Genomic DNA, 14,665 nt, shown 5'->3' on the forward strand with positions numbered 1-14,665 from the left:
TCATTTTCTCTCAGCTTGAAGTATTAGGAAATTTGTTGTATCCGCCGTTACTGATAATCTTTGTCGTTCACCGCAGGCTTCCAATTTTTATATATTGTGCTTAAAAACCTCTCGCCGACGGATAATATACTCAATATACTTTTTTTTAAAGATACTTTTCCGATTGAAGTCATTAGAGTCATATAATCTCAGTGGTAATATAATAATTAGCAGTTGGTAGTCAGGCGCTGAGAAAGCAAAGCGGCTCTTGATCTTGCCTAAATATGGGCATTTTTAATTTATCGATAATCGTAAATTTACGTTTGCGTTATTCTTTATGGGCTGTTATCAGCTTATCGTGTGACAGCATTTCAAATTAGTCTCACACGAATCAACAGGTCCAAGCGCTGGAAACTGAAATTTAAAAATTTGAGTCGCGGGGAATTTGTATAAACAGTTGTAAACAGGACCATCAGTCATGAAGCCATATTAGTAATCTACATTAACTATTCAGGGGAAACTCATTCATGGAAAACCTGCTAGGCACGTCAGTTAAAAAAAATAAAAACTGAAGCTACGCACACTGAACCTTCATCAAAAAATTATAGTTATGATTTTAGACCGACTAGGAGTACAATAAATTTTCAATTACTTTTTTAAATTATATTTCAACAACCATATAACATTAATTGTTCATTTTTAATACTCTGTGGCATCTAATCGCTTGATAAGGTTGGATTTAAAAAAGTGGGTGCTATTGAAGATTTTTGAAAACATGGAGAAGAAATTGCTTTTGATTTTCTTGTTTCGTGAGCACAGTCTTAAACGTCTTTTTTAAACGTGTGTTCAAATACTTCTGGTTGAATGAGATCGTGCATGACTCAGACTTTCAGGCAATCTGACCCGATCTGATTTTTTTACCCATCCTTAATACCAACATAGGCTTCATTATAGGGAGGGAAGCAGGATATTTACACTTACAGGATGTATATTATATCCCATTGAAACTATTATATGATTATATTATTCAATTTAGGTGATAAATGCCGCCTGGAAGTTGAATACGAGCACCAACTGCCTTCGGTAGCGATGTCCTTAACTATTGGAGCATTCGGCGGTGGACATGAAAGAGATTTCCTCTGTGTGCAGTTTGTTAATGGCACACTTTTGTTTCTTGAACAAGAAATTTATTCTTTTTCGCGAATTCTTAAAAATCGTCTACACCATGAGCCCTTAGTATATCTACAAGCTACCGACGTATTTGTTACGCAGAATGCAGATTGGGGCTTGGCTTTTTACAAGTAAGTTCATTAATTTTTATAAAATTTATAGAATTTATTGATCAAAATATTCCAAAAACATTTTTAAACAAGCTTTTGAGTTCTGAAATTAGTAAAATTCAGAAATTAAAAATGATATCATCGAAACTTCTGTAATCGAAAAGTTTCTAAAAGGCACATAACTGCAGTTAAAAAAAGCAGAATGTGGAAAAACAAAGGCAATATTCATATTAGCTGCAAAAAATGAGTACCTAGTAAGAGAGGTGCTTAGTTTCAAGATAAGCAGAATATTTCCCGGAAAGAAGTTTCTGACTTTCGGTGTTCGGTGATACAGTACGTTTACCTTATAGTGAGATGCAGTGGGCATTTTTACTATGAAAATGGAGTAAGCATTGCATTTAAACTTCAATTAGTTTCGTACCTGAACGACGGCGTGAGATGGAGAGCCCTTTTTAAGAGTTTATTTGCTCCCTCGCAAGGCGGACGAAATCTCGTTCTCAGTCCTATACCGGCATCTAGTCGTAATTCTGCTCTTACAACTAAAGACTGTGATCGGCGCACCCGACTTTTCCGTTACGCACATGAACTTATAAGGTTTTATCGCTTACTGTCTACAAGCGATACAGTCTCACAAGGACTGCGTTTATAGTTCTACGATAACGCGAATCTTAAGGATTAGTAAGGATAATGCCAATTATCTGACTTCCATTTAGAATGAAACAAAAGAGACGAAGAACGTTCAAGACTTCGCAGAGAACTTCTACGAAACTATATTAGAAACCAACAGCAAACGAGCAGTCGAGATGATGAATCGATATGTAAGAATCTATTTAACGTTTGCCTAGTTCAGCTCAATCAAGTTCTTTAGAGACTTCTATCTTCAAGCCTGATAATCTATTCATAGATTTTTCAAAGTTTTTTGAGAAGCACACGATCTCAAAACATGCTACGTTTCTAGTTTTCTCTCTCTCTTTTAAAAATATGTTGCGAATCTGCTGCAAAACTTTTGAGGGTCTCTTCAGAATCCCGTGATACTTTCGACGCTTTGAAACCTTTAAAGCGTTTTGTTGATCAGTAAGATTATCTGCGTGCTTATCTCACTCTTAACAAAGTATATTTTTTTGCGTTTCTATTGATTTTCATGAAAACGGTTAATTTTAGTAGGAAATAGTTCAATAGAAAAATTTTCAGAAGTTTCCGAATTTGGTATACTTAATTTGGTGCCTGAAGGTAGGGACTTCGCAAAATGCTTCGAAAAATGTTCACGCCTTCACTTAATAAGCAGAAATCAAGTTTATTTAACCATAAGGTAATGATAAGAAGAAAAAGAAATCACAGCGAGTTTGAGTTCTATTAATGTGCCGAATTTTTTTAAATTAAACCAAGAATCTAACGAACAAATTTGGATAACCACCACAAAATGTTCCGATTGCAACCCGGAAAAAGCACAAATTTTCCAAGAAAAGAAAATAATTATTTTTTTATGTTTGGACAAAGAATGAAAAAGAAGAAAGAAAAATAAGAGGGAGGTCAACGAAATCCCCTTCCATCTCTTTTTTATTCTTTTCGTCTTCTTTATTTCTACTGTTATCAAACCACAATAAAAAAACTCGTAAAAAATAATCACTAACGTTTCGGCACTCGCACAGCACACTTATCAAAGGAAAAAAAATTCCAAACAGACAGGAACAGCATAAAAACCACGATGACTTCTCCCTGACCACCGAGAATCAAGCGAGGGTAGTTTGATAATAGTAAAAATAAAGGAGAAATAAAAAATAGAAAGAAGGGTTTAGGTTGGTCTTCTTCTCATTTTTCTTTCCTCTTTTTCGTCCTTGTCAGAAAAAATTCTTTTCTTTTCAAATAAAGCTTTCGCTTTTTTCAGGTTGCAATGTGAACATTTTTTTGTGGTTGTCCAAATTTGGTCGTTAGGTTCTTGGGGTTTTTCAGGAATTCTGCATATTAACTTGATCATCGTACGTCAAATAGTATTTTTAATTTGATTTCAATCTTATTAAAATTTCTTAAATTTTAATTAAGGTGCCTTTTCTTATCATAAATAATATGAAGATTGTCAAAATAGCGGACTAACCGGAAATCCAAGTACCTCAATCCATTACGGATATGTATGAGGATAGACTAAGGAAATGGTTGAAAAAAGGGGGCACAGCTGACGAGGTTTCGCCCAGATCTTAAGAGATCGGGTCATTAAGCTCTTCCAAAAAGAGACAGGTATGTCGGGTATCCGTTGGTCTAGCGAAAAAAATAAGGAGGAGAATAAATTTTCTAGTGACTAGTTAAAATATTCTAGCAGTTAAGGGATGCTGCAGATGCGGTTGAGGACTCTCAGAAAGTTTATCCTTTCTACCTACTTTAAATCCGGTATAATGTAACATGTTTTTTCTAAATGAGCTGATGTTTTGGCAGTCCATATATATCTTAAGGTGATTTGGAGCAAGGGATATTCTTCAATTCGCCTGGAGTGAAAACTCATAGTTGTGAGAAAATCTTTTTCAATCAGATTTAGCAACTGTAATTCTTGCTGATCTGAAGCCATTACGTGTGATATCATCCACTCGAATTTATGAATCGAGATTCTTTCTTGCCCTTATTATCTTGCCTGTTTTCGAGCTTGAATAATGCCACTAAAATTACTGTGCGACCTCGCTAGGATAAGTTTACGCTTTGAGTTTGCCTTTGCGTTTGCCTTTGCGTTTACCATTGAATTCATAGCGAACTTCTTGAAACAAATATTAGAACGCATCACTCACCATAGATTTACCAGTAATGACTGTAGCTCTATCAGCCCTTGTCATTCTTCCATACAAGTGCTGCACAACAATTATAATTTCATCCCTGTCGTTGAATGATAATGAGGCATAAGTTTAATGTGCATGAATTGTATAGTGAGCATAGGAACTGGCTTGTTTTTGGGATATTGATTTGCTTATATAGAGTCCTTTGAGATTGTATGCGATACTCAGTATCATGATATTACGCGAAGTCATATTGTTTTAAACTCTCTTCGTAAATTAACTAAATCTCCATCCTGATCAACTATGACGAACTGAATTTGACGTATTGTCTTCTTTGCGGTTGATATATAAATGGCACGTGACAGGACTTCAGCGATATTATATCCTATATAATAGTATTAGTATGGGGTGCGAATTCCCAAAATCGTCCATTAGAAGCCACAGGTTGAACGTTTACTTTGCGATCAAATTTCATCTCACTTCGCAATGTGTTCTTATTTGGTCAAATAGTTATTGTAATACCGTTACATCTTAGAGCCGTTTGGCCATAACTTAAAATGTCTTTTATTTCATTGCTGTCAATATGCATGATCACTGACATCGGTTTTTATCTTTCCAATATCAACGTTAGAAATAGCATTAAATGTGAGCAATGCAACGAATTCAAGTCCAGAGTTATTCTAAACTGAGAGTTCTATTAGTAAAAATTACTCTGCATCTAGCACAAAAGCGTTTCCTGTTATCAGAATAGGTAATAATAAATCCATGATGGTGATCTTCTCTATACTGGCTCTATTCAGTTTATCAAGCACTCTTAAGCAGGCAGTATTTATCTTTTACACGCAATATGCAGCTTTCCACATTGGAAGTTTGAGGCTGATTTACACCTCTGTTGGAAAAACTCTGTTTCTCTTATTCTAACATGTAACGATAGCATAAGCTTATCTCATTCTAGAAACTGCTTGACTAAACTGTCTGTAGCATTTCTAAAATGAGATCAACCTCTGTTTTTGTTGCATGTTAGAGTAAGATAAAACGAGTTTTTTCAACGGAGGTGTAAATGAGCCTTGAGGCACAAATGTCCACCTAAAACACTGGCATAGTCCTGAAATCTGTCATAATTCCTTTTTACGCTACCAGCGGTGAGATTATCTGCAAGATCCGATGTTGGATGGAGATTATCGAAAATGTCAAAATATAGAAGAGTTTCACCCATCTTTCTCTAACTTACCGAGTGGGCACCCTGACCGTAAATATAATCAAGGTGGACAATAGCTGAATTAATCTTATTAGTTTCCTTCACTAGTAAACATTTTTCTAGAATAATTAACTTCATTATATTGTTATGTCCTTAAGCTTCTGCCAGTTGTTGTCTGGCTGCGCTAGCATGGTTTACTGCAATCACTACAGCTGCTGCACCTTCATTAAGAGTGAAAAATGCATTAACTCTAGCAACACTTGGATTTTGCTCTTGACGTTTATTGTCTACTCGTTTAATAGCTTTCTGTTCACCTCTGTTTGCCGACTTGTTTGCTACTTTTGCATTACTTTTTCATCCCATTGCTCTGTTGGCTGCATTTACAATCTTTCTAACGCCACTAGCTTACTTTTTGAAGCTGATGTCTTCTTCGAACTAAGATTCCTCTTCCTTGAATTGGGTTTCCTGTTTGAAATAATTTTTCTTCTTCGAACTATGCTTCTTCCTCAATCCCGTAACCGGTTTTGTTTTAGCATTCAGAAATTGGTTGTTTTTTTCAAATGATGCCGCTCTCTCTCGTCAATTTCACGAGATCAACTCTAGCAAACGTACAGCTAGCTCAGTACCTAGACCACAGTGTTGGTAGCTAGACGATTAAAACTCAAGCGGCCAAGCGTTAATGACTTTGATGGTGTTACGAACGGAAAAATGTATAAATGATGGTTATCCACTATTACTTTCCCCTCTTGCATCAAGTAGAGGAATTTACGCTCTTCATATTAATGAGGTTATGAGCATGTCCTCTTCCCTATTTCCGTTCAGGGAGGTCGACTGTTTTACTGCTCCTTCGTCGTTCTTATTTCAATGAAAAAGGATGAAGACTATAAAGTAAACAAGTTACCCTTATTACACTTTTATTTAATAGAATATAATACTTGAAAATGCAAAAAAATGCTTGTAACCCTGCCAAGCAATAAGGCACGAGGAGAAAAAGAGAGTGAACGAGAGAAACAATTTGAATTTATCAGTTTAACTTTAAACATAAAGCCTCTCTTTTCTTTGCATTAATCTGTTTTTGTTTTTCGACAGAATCTGCCTCTGCATCAATTAGAAAATGTCTAATTGAAATTGTCAATGCTAAGATTTCAGCCTCCTGTAAGATTTTACTTCGCCGCTAATCTCAGGCGCGAGTATACATCTATAAGTACGAAACTGCTAACCTAAGCATTTCGTCAATTCCTAAGCCCGCCGTCCACCTTCTCTTCACTATGCCAAACAATTCGTTGTGTAGGATTTCGGTGGTGGCCATTATTCTTCTTCATCTGTTGTACGGAAATGACTTTTCGCAACCAGCGCCTAAGTGAGCCTGTAGTGAGCGTCGATCCGCCGTAAGCATTCTTGGTGGTTGTGAAGTGTGTTCCGCAGTCCCTCTGTTTCCAGGCAGTCGGTTGTTCTACAAACTGCGGTGACTCGTAGTGAAATCATTAGTTCATAGAAAATTCACATGCTTTCAACGAACTCGCTGTTGACTATCCGCTTCCGGAGAGACTTAGTTTCTTGATATTTTAGTTGTTCGCAGCCTATGCCAATCATCGTATGAGCAGTCGTGGTGTTTTATATATTTTGCTAGAAGATCACGGCTCCTCTCTAACGCCCCATTCATCTGTGGCTTATACCCCGAGTTTGTGACGCGATTTATGTTGAAAATCTTTGTTAACCTCATATGGTCCTATATTGTAAGCACGTAGCATTTCCCGTCTGGCGCGCACGATTTTGAGTTAAGCACAACTCCGATACTTGCGGATATGCTCGGTACATTTGAGGCCTGATCCTTTCTGAAGAATCTTCCATTTTATCGTAACAAACTGCGATTTTCATTGATGTATTTTTAAACACTTCTACCAGATTGTCCGTCAGAATGTTGCGTGGTAGGCTATCACATAGATCGCCAAAACACGCAATGCGAAAGAGCTGAACCTTATGCGCTTCTAGAACAAATTCTAAATTCCGCTAGACTCCCTCTAATTGATCAGTGAGAAAGACGTACAAATATATATGTTTCAGGATAGCTGTACATACCTTAAATTTCCCTCCTTGCGTGGCCATGATTTGGTCTACGCGGGGTTTCTTTTCCCGTTATTCCTCGAGGAAAAGCAGGCTGGGGCGAAACCGCTGAGGATTGTGGAACGTCCTTAGTTCGGGATGATTACGGAGTTGATGGCGCTGATGGGCTCATTTCCACTAGAGGGGTTGAAAAGGTTACTCGCTTCGATAACAGGGGTTCAAATTTTGTTTAATTCCCCGTGGTTCATTCCGTTAGCTCCATGTGTGACATGTATGTTTGCTTGTCCTAACAACCCTCGTATTCGTCCATGTCGCTGGAATCCCCGCCTAAACTTGTCAGCGTGTCTACTAGCTTGGATATTTCTTGAATTTCGTTCAATACACGATCCATTCGGAATTTCAAACTTTCGACAATCCCAGAAATACATATCGTCGTCGATCAGAGATTGCTCCACCCGTGTAACACATTTCCTATCCCCTGCCTCAGGTATGTACAGCCCCCCTAGAGAGTCCTGTTGTGACTTTGGGAACATGTATCGGGAGATAGGCTTTGTAGTGTTGTTTTACCTAGGTATTTTGGGTGGTTGATAAAAAGAGGGGACCATACTGTATCAGCGCCGCTCAACTGATGGTCACGCGTTCCCGGTCTCTCCGGGTCTTCAGCCTTTTAGCAATTGTACTTCCGTCCAGGTCGACCTCGTACCTGGTATTCGTGCCGAAAATAGTTTTGAAATGGAACCCGCTTCACTTCCGTCCAGGTCGACCTCGTACCTGGTATTCGTGCCGAAAATAGTTTTGAAATGGAACCCGCTTCGAAAGTTCCAGGCAGTACATTATGTTTGGCGGATGAACGGAATGCGGGCGCTGACACCGATCTCTGCGACTTAGTTCAGCGAGTTATGCCAGGCCTAACGGCCTGCTTAGTGAAGCTATCCTCAGAATTCGCAGGGTAATCCTTGACGCCTTATGCGCGAATATGGAGTGGAAACTCCCTGAAATTGTCCGGTTTTCGTGTTCGCTTCTGAGTTAAAGGGGTTGGAGGACAACCCTTTTACCCACCTAATAACCTTTCCGGGTTTGCATTGATAGTCATAATCGTATTCGTGCACCTTAAAGAGCCACTTAGCTAGTCTTCTCGGAGGCTTTTTCGCGGAGGTTACCCAATGGAGGGGTTCATGATCACAAGCGAAGACAAACATCCTTTCGTATAGGTGAGGACGGTAGTTTTCTAAGGCATAAGTCACTGCTAGGCACTCCTTTTCTGTTTTATCGTAGTTAAGCTCTGAGGCGCTTAAAACCCGCGAAAAATACGCGATATCTAGATCTATAACTTGAACTTCTTGGGTGAACACAGCCCTGACGGCGAACTGCTAGGCGTCTGTTGTAAAATCCCGGTATTGCAAAATGGGGTCTCGAGATAGCTTATTTTTTAATGTAAAAAACTCCTTCTTTAGGTCTTACTTTACTGGAAAAGTTTGTCCTTTGGAAATGGAAAATTTCGGATAGCGGTGAGCTTTTTTGGGTCGGCGCGGACACCCTGGAATCCTATAATATGCCCTAGATAGCCTACATTTTTTATTAAGAATTCGCATTTTTCTGGCTGAAGCGCCAAATTAGCTTCACGCAACCTTACTTACAATCGTTCGATAGTTTTGTCATGTTTCTGAAGGGATGGAGTAAACAACACAATGTCTTTTAGGTAAACGTATAGTTCGGTTCCCTGCATTCCCATAAGAACCCTGTTCATAAGTCGCTAGAACGTTGCTGCGGCATTCTTGATCCTCATAGACATCCTCTTGTATTGAAAATGTCCTCTATTCTTTGAAAATGCTGTTTTCTCTTGATCCTTGGCAGTCGAGTTTCTTCGGGGCAATCAAGACAGGTGAATTGTAGGGAGAAGTGGAATTAACAATCAGATCGTCGGGGTACACCTTGTTAACCAGTTTCTCGTGCGCATGCTCTTGTTTCTGCGGCTTTCGATATTGTTTACTTTTGACAGGTTCTTCGCACAACGTGCGTATATACTGTTCTACAAATATTGTTATTCGTAACTTGTTGCCTGGCAACAAAAATCTGTCGTAACCGTTGCGAATCTACTTGTCGTCGTCTTCCAATTCCTCTGGGTTAAGGTGAGCGGTTTCTATCTTTTTTCTAATGACTTACACTCTTTGTTCTGCTGGAACAACTACCTCTTTCCCTAAAAAATAACCTTGCTCGCTTAAGAAAACCACGTACTCTAAAGGGAGTAAGTAATTCCTGTGAGGAATTTCTAATGTGGCGTTCAACTGGGTGGTATTAATGGCTAGTACCTGACATTCGCCGTCTTTATTTAGGGCAGCGGCCTCGCCTACAAACATCCGAGGTACTTGTTTAACTTCTATCAACAACTCTAAGTTAGCCTCTGTTTACTCTGGGCCAATTAAGGAAATTGGAGCTTTTGGCCGGGATTGTGTAATTAAAGCACTGTAGTGAAAAGAAATATTCGATCATTCCAGTCTCAAATATGGTCGACCCAAAATCCTTTTAACTGAAATAGGGAAAGTATGTCTCACCACATGGGAAGAGACCTTTTTACTAAATATTTCTACCATTGTTGAACCTAAAGTATAAACTCGGATTAGGGAGACTCCAGTTATAAACTCTCGCTCGCTTGCGGCTATATGAGTATCGGGCTGTGGGGCCGTCATCTTGATGACATTGACGTCGGCACCGGTGCTGGTAAAAAATCTAGCATTTTCACCCTTTACATTCTTGCGTCCATCTTCAATACTGGCGATTCGTTGATCAGCCTACTTATTTTTTATATTTCGGAGGGTCGTGGGGCATTTGTCGTTAATGCAGTACGAGGGGCTGTTTTCAACCTCACTTATTCCCTGTATCGCCCTGAGCGTATTTAAAATCTCGTGTCTGCTCCCTCGCGTAAGAATCGTGTTGTTGGTAGGCCCCGCTCGAATAATGTCGCATAGGGGAAGCTGAAGTCATTTGCCAGGGGTATGCTCGGACGTGTGTGGGTTGATATTCGCTCTAATCATTATACCCCCTATTCGGCGCTATCATCGGTTTATTAGTGTAGAATATGTTACTTAGAGAGGAGATGCGCAAAATACCTGAAGCTGATGTTCCACTGTGCTCGCGCTTGCGCTTGCTCAAATCTTGACATTGGTGTAAAACCAAAATTAAATTTGCCTTAAAACTCGACTGAAGTGTTCAGTCCTTCATTCGCTCCACCTGATAGAAGCCGAGCAATTAAAAAAATAGACAAGCAAAGGAGACTAAAATTAATCCGAAGGCCGTTTTTAGGCGCCGGTTTTAATTCAATATACTCCTTTAGAATTTTTTTAACCGGCGAAACTCTGTAATATCCTTATTTCTACAGTCTGTCCAGTCTCAAGATTCCTAAAGAAATTTATATTTAATAAATTCGCAATCCTTTTCCTTTTAAATAAAAAACGACAGGATGCGCAATAAAACAACAGTGAAGACAAATCCCACCGCTTCCACCAGCTATTTGTTACGAACGGAAAATATTTAAATGATGGTTATCCACTATTACTATCCCCTCACGCACTAAGTTGCGAAATTTACCCTCTTCGTATTAATAAGGTATTCGGCATGTCCTTGTCCCTATTTCCGTTCAGGGAGGTCGACTATTTTACTGCTCCTTCATCTTTCTTATTTCAATGAGAAAGGATGAAGACTGTAAAGTGAACAAGTTATTCTTATAACACTTTTATTTGATAAAATTTAATACTTAAAAGTACAAAACAAGGCTTGTAACCGTGCCAAGCAATAAGGCACGAAGAACAACCAATGGATCGATACAAACTATTCACCTCAGACCTTGGAGAAAAAGAGAGTGAACGAGGGAAACGAATTGAATTTATGAGTTCAACTTTAAACAGAGGGCCCCTTTTTTTCTTGGAATTAATGCATTTTTATTTTTTGTCAGAACAGTGACACGGGCGAAGAAAACGCGAGAAAAGTAAAGCCGTGACCCGAACCGTGCTACTGAAACAGTGAAACTGCCGCTCAATCTACTTGCCTCTGCGGTAATCAGATAATGTGCAACAGAAGATGCAGGGCGCGTAGTTTTAATGGGTAGGGAGGAACTACTCTACTTCACCGTGTGGCACCTCCATGCCGTCCCCTGTCGTCCGTCCCCTCTGCTAACATTGCAGCCTTGTAAGAGGTGTAACTCCACCACTAATTACAGGCGCGATGATGCACCTCTAAGTACGAAACTGCTGACCTAAGCATTCCGTCAAATCCCAAGTCCGGCCTCCACCTTCTTCCTTATCACTACCAGACAGCAAAGAATGCTGAGCTTGCACTGTTTATTTCTAGTGCTTAATGTTTCTCTCTTTATTTTTCCTTTCGCTCTCATGAGTACATAATGCTAAATAAGTAAAAAAAAGAATTCTAGTTATAACAGTTGACCAATCATTGACCTTGCTAATGACGGTGTAACATTTTCCTCGTTTTACTCTGCAAAATCATTTCACTGTCTGCGAACGTTATCTCGCAACTAGTCTGAAAGCTATACATGGCGTCCAACGAAAACTGTAGTTTGTTTTGTCAGGGGGGGGGGGGGCTGTGCAAAAAAAAATTAGCAAAAAAGTCCCCATAATTTTTTTGGTTTGATGCTTATTCTGGGCACAACAGAGGGCACAAGTTGTATATGTACGTGTGAGCATGTGTGGCGTGCGCACGCTGTCTGAAATATTGCACTTGTGGTTAAAATTTAATAATCTTATATTTTAATTAAAAATTTTTCTATTATAACAAAAAATCATGATTACATCCTCTTAAGTAAAGGCGTGTTCCTTAGGTGAATTCTTTAGTCGAAAAGCGATGTGAATATCAAGTTTAATTCTTCTGTTGAAAACGAGTTTTCAATTTGATCAAACTAGAGTACTGTCGGACGGAGTGATGGACGTCGGTTTGTTCAGCGCTTCGGTGTAGGAACTGCTTGTTTGAGATGGCGTGCGCATGCCACAAATGCTCATACGTACATAAAACTTGTACCGCCTGTTATGCCCAGAATAAGCATCGGGCCATAAAAAATTTTGATCCTTTTTTGCTAGTTTTTTGTGTGCGACCCCCCACCCCACATACACAAAATTAACTACAGTTCTCGCGAGACATCCTGTATAAGCGCTTTACTTGTAATTTTCAAAATAGTCGTCGTCAAAATGCCTTTCTCTACACAACCTATTAAACATCCAGTAGTTAACTTCAACACCCTTGTACAATCGGAAAAAGTGGGTGAAGTCTTCGTAGTAGCGCTATCAAATTCTATGATTTTATTAGATGAAGTAGCCTGTGAGAAACAGGACAAAACTACACACATGAGTTATTCTCAATTTCGAGACTTCTGTTTAGAAGTTTGGTATACTCCAAGTATGGACTATTTTATCTCTCTATAAACACAAGTTATAAAGTAAACATTATTTCATTGTAGATTGAGCGATCAACACATCGACATGTCTTAAGTTTCACAAAGAGAAGAACGTTCTCCGTCAAGTCACAAAAGCTAGTCAGGCAATTCGAAATAATCATCGAATGTTTAGAATGGCTAAATAAAAATAAAAAGTAAAATTAAAGAAAAGAAAAAAAGATAACAAGTGAAAAATATCAGTTAATCGTTATGCCACTCAAGAAACTGGTCGATAACGACTCCTGTATGGCTTCTAATACTGCAAAAAACCTAGATACAATCATACTTTAAGAAGGTGCTACAACTAAGTCTGCAGATATTTATGAGTACTTGATGAACAAGTTTCTCGGAATCCTAGAACAAAATAAGAATCAATATTTCGATATGGTTTTTGGTGTGCACAAGCTAAATTATGGCAACCATATGGTTTATAATCACTGATGATTTAGGCAATTATAAAGAAATACTGATGGCTACAATTGCACACAAGAAACGCTACAGTCGGACTGACGCTGTTCATATCGGCAAAGATATCAGGCAGAAGAACTTTGTTTCAGATTTGTTCAACGTATCATGCAAACGACCATCAACTAGTGGAGGTTCCCTACTATAGTAATTACTACTAACAAAAATGTTAAGAATGAATAAGTCTAATAGGCAGGCAAAATAAGTCATAAAAATGAAATCATGAATAATTAAGAAACTACGAGAAGCTGAAATCTTATATTGCAAGCCTACTCATAACAATATAGTCAGTATCACAATGAGTATCGATTTGTTCGAACTTCACCTAGATCGAACCGCTTCAACAAGCCGCGGGCTTATTGGATTTGAATTAAGGGCTTCCTCTAATGGATATTACGACGTAGATGGAAAGAGAGACTTTGTAACGTCAGCGACTCCAAGTAATAACGTGACGCAATTAATTTGGGACTTAAAGAGCGCATTTTACAAAACGAGATACGTACAGATTATCAAGTCAGATCATCCGTGCAAATTGGTATTGGTGATAATGATTTCGTGATAAGTATTTTCGAAAAATCAAATAACGAGAAACTAAAAAACCTTGACATTGATACCCAGCGAGACTTTTCAGTCCATAAAATGGAAATCATTGCTAAATTAAAAACCACCTGCTAGAAAGAATTATTCACATCATCGTATGCAAATGCATGATATAGGTGAAACGCAGCATGAGCATTTGGTTGAAATGCCACCCTATACACGCAATAATAATGGCTACAATTATTTCCTTACTGTTATAGATATTTTCTCCAAGTGCAGTTGGGCAGAATTTTATAATTTAAATCTTAAAAATCCTGTGCAGCAATATGGTGTCAATCTCTACTCAATGCATAGTAATTTAAAGGCGCCAATATGTTAAATATTTAATCGCACATTTAAGAATAAAATGTGAAAAAAATTTATCTTAAGATGCAACTATAAGTGGGTATTTATTTTATTTGCTCTCATCACCATTACAACAATGCTAAACATCGATCAGTCTGTATGAAGTCAAAACATTTCATTGCTGAGGCTAAACAAGATCTGTAGGTCGAGTCATGTACACGAACCTGGTGACATTCAAGTTCAAAGACTATCAGGATAAACCTGTCGCTGGCGGATTCTGTAAACAAGAATTTCATTTAGTAAGTCATCCCGACGTGTGTCTTGTGAAGAAGGCAATAAAGGAACGTGTCAACAAAATATTTTTAAAGTGGTTAGACTTTGATAGTTCACAAAACAGCTGGAGAGATAAATTAGATATGTAATTAACTTTGTTTAATGTTGAATCAACTATGTGTAATATTGACTCAACGATGAATCAATGTCAAAACAAGAATGAGTTAATGTTGAACCAACGATGGTGTAATAAGTGTTCAACTAACCACAAAGTTATGTTGCATTTATATTACGTCTGTGCTTTTACAAACTAGATGAGAGGACTTGT

The 14,665-nt window shown here is 38.3% G+C and overlaps 1 protein-coding gene across 1 annotated transcript in view; it reads left to right on the forward strand.

The window, feature by feature from the left end:
- Positions 1-14,665, forward strand: part of LOC117174117 (protein PTHB1) — a 989,848-nt gene that overhangs the window by 359,231 nt on the left and 615,952 nt on the right. The window contains exon 6 of the mRNA XM_033362889.1: positions 1,016-1,280. Coding sequence (XP_033218780.1) covers positions 1,016-1,280 — 265 coding nt within the window. The remainder of the gene's footprint in view (positions 1-1,015; positions 1,281-14,665) is intronic.

This window comes from Belonocnema kinseyi, chromosome 6 (assembly GCF_010883055.1).
Source record: "Belonocnema kinseyi isolate 2016_QV_RU_SX_M_011 chromosome 6, B_treatae_v1, whole genome shotgun sequence".
In the NCBI taxonomy this organism is placed as follows: Eukaryota; Metazoa; Arthropoda; class Insecta; order Hymenoptera; family Cynipidae; genus Belonocnema; species Belonocnema kinseyi.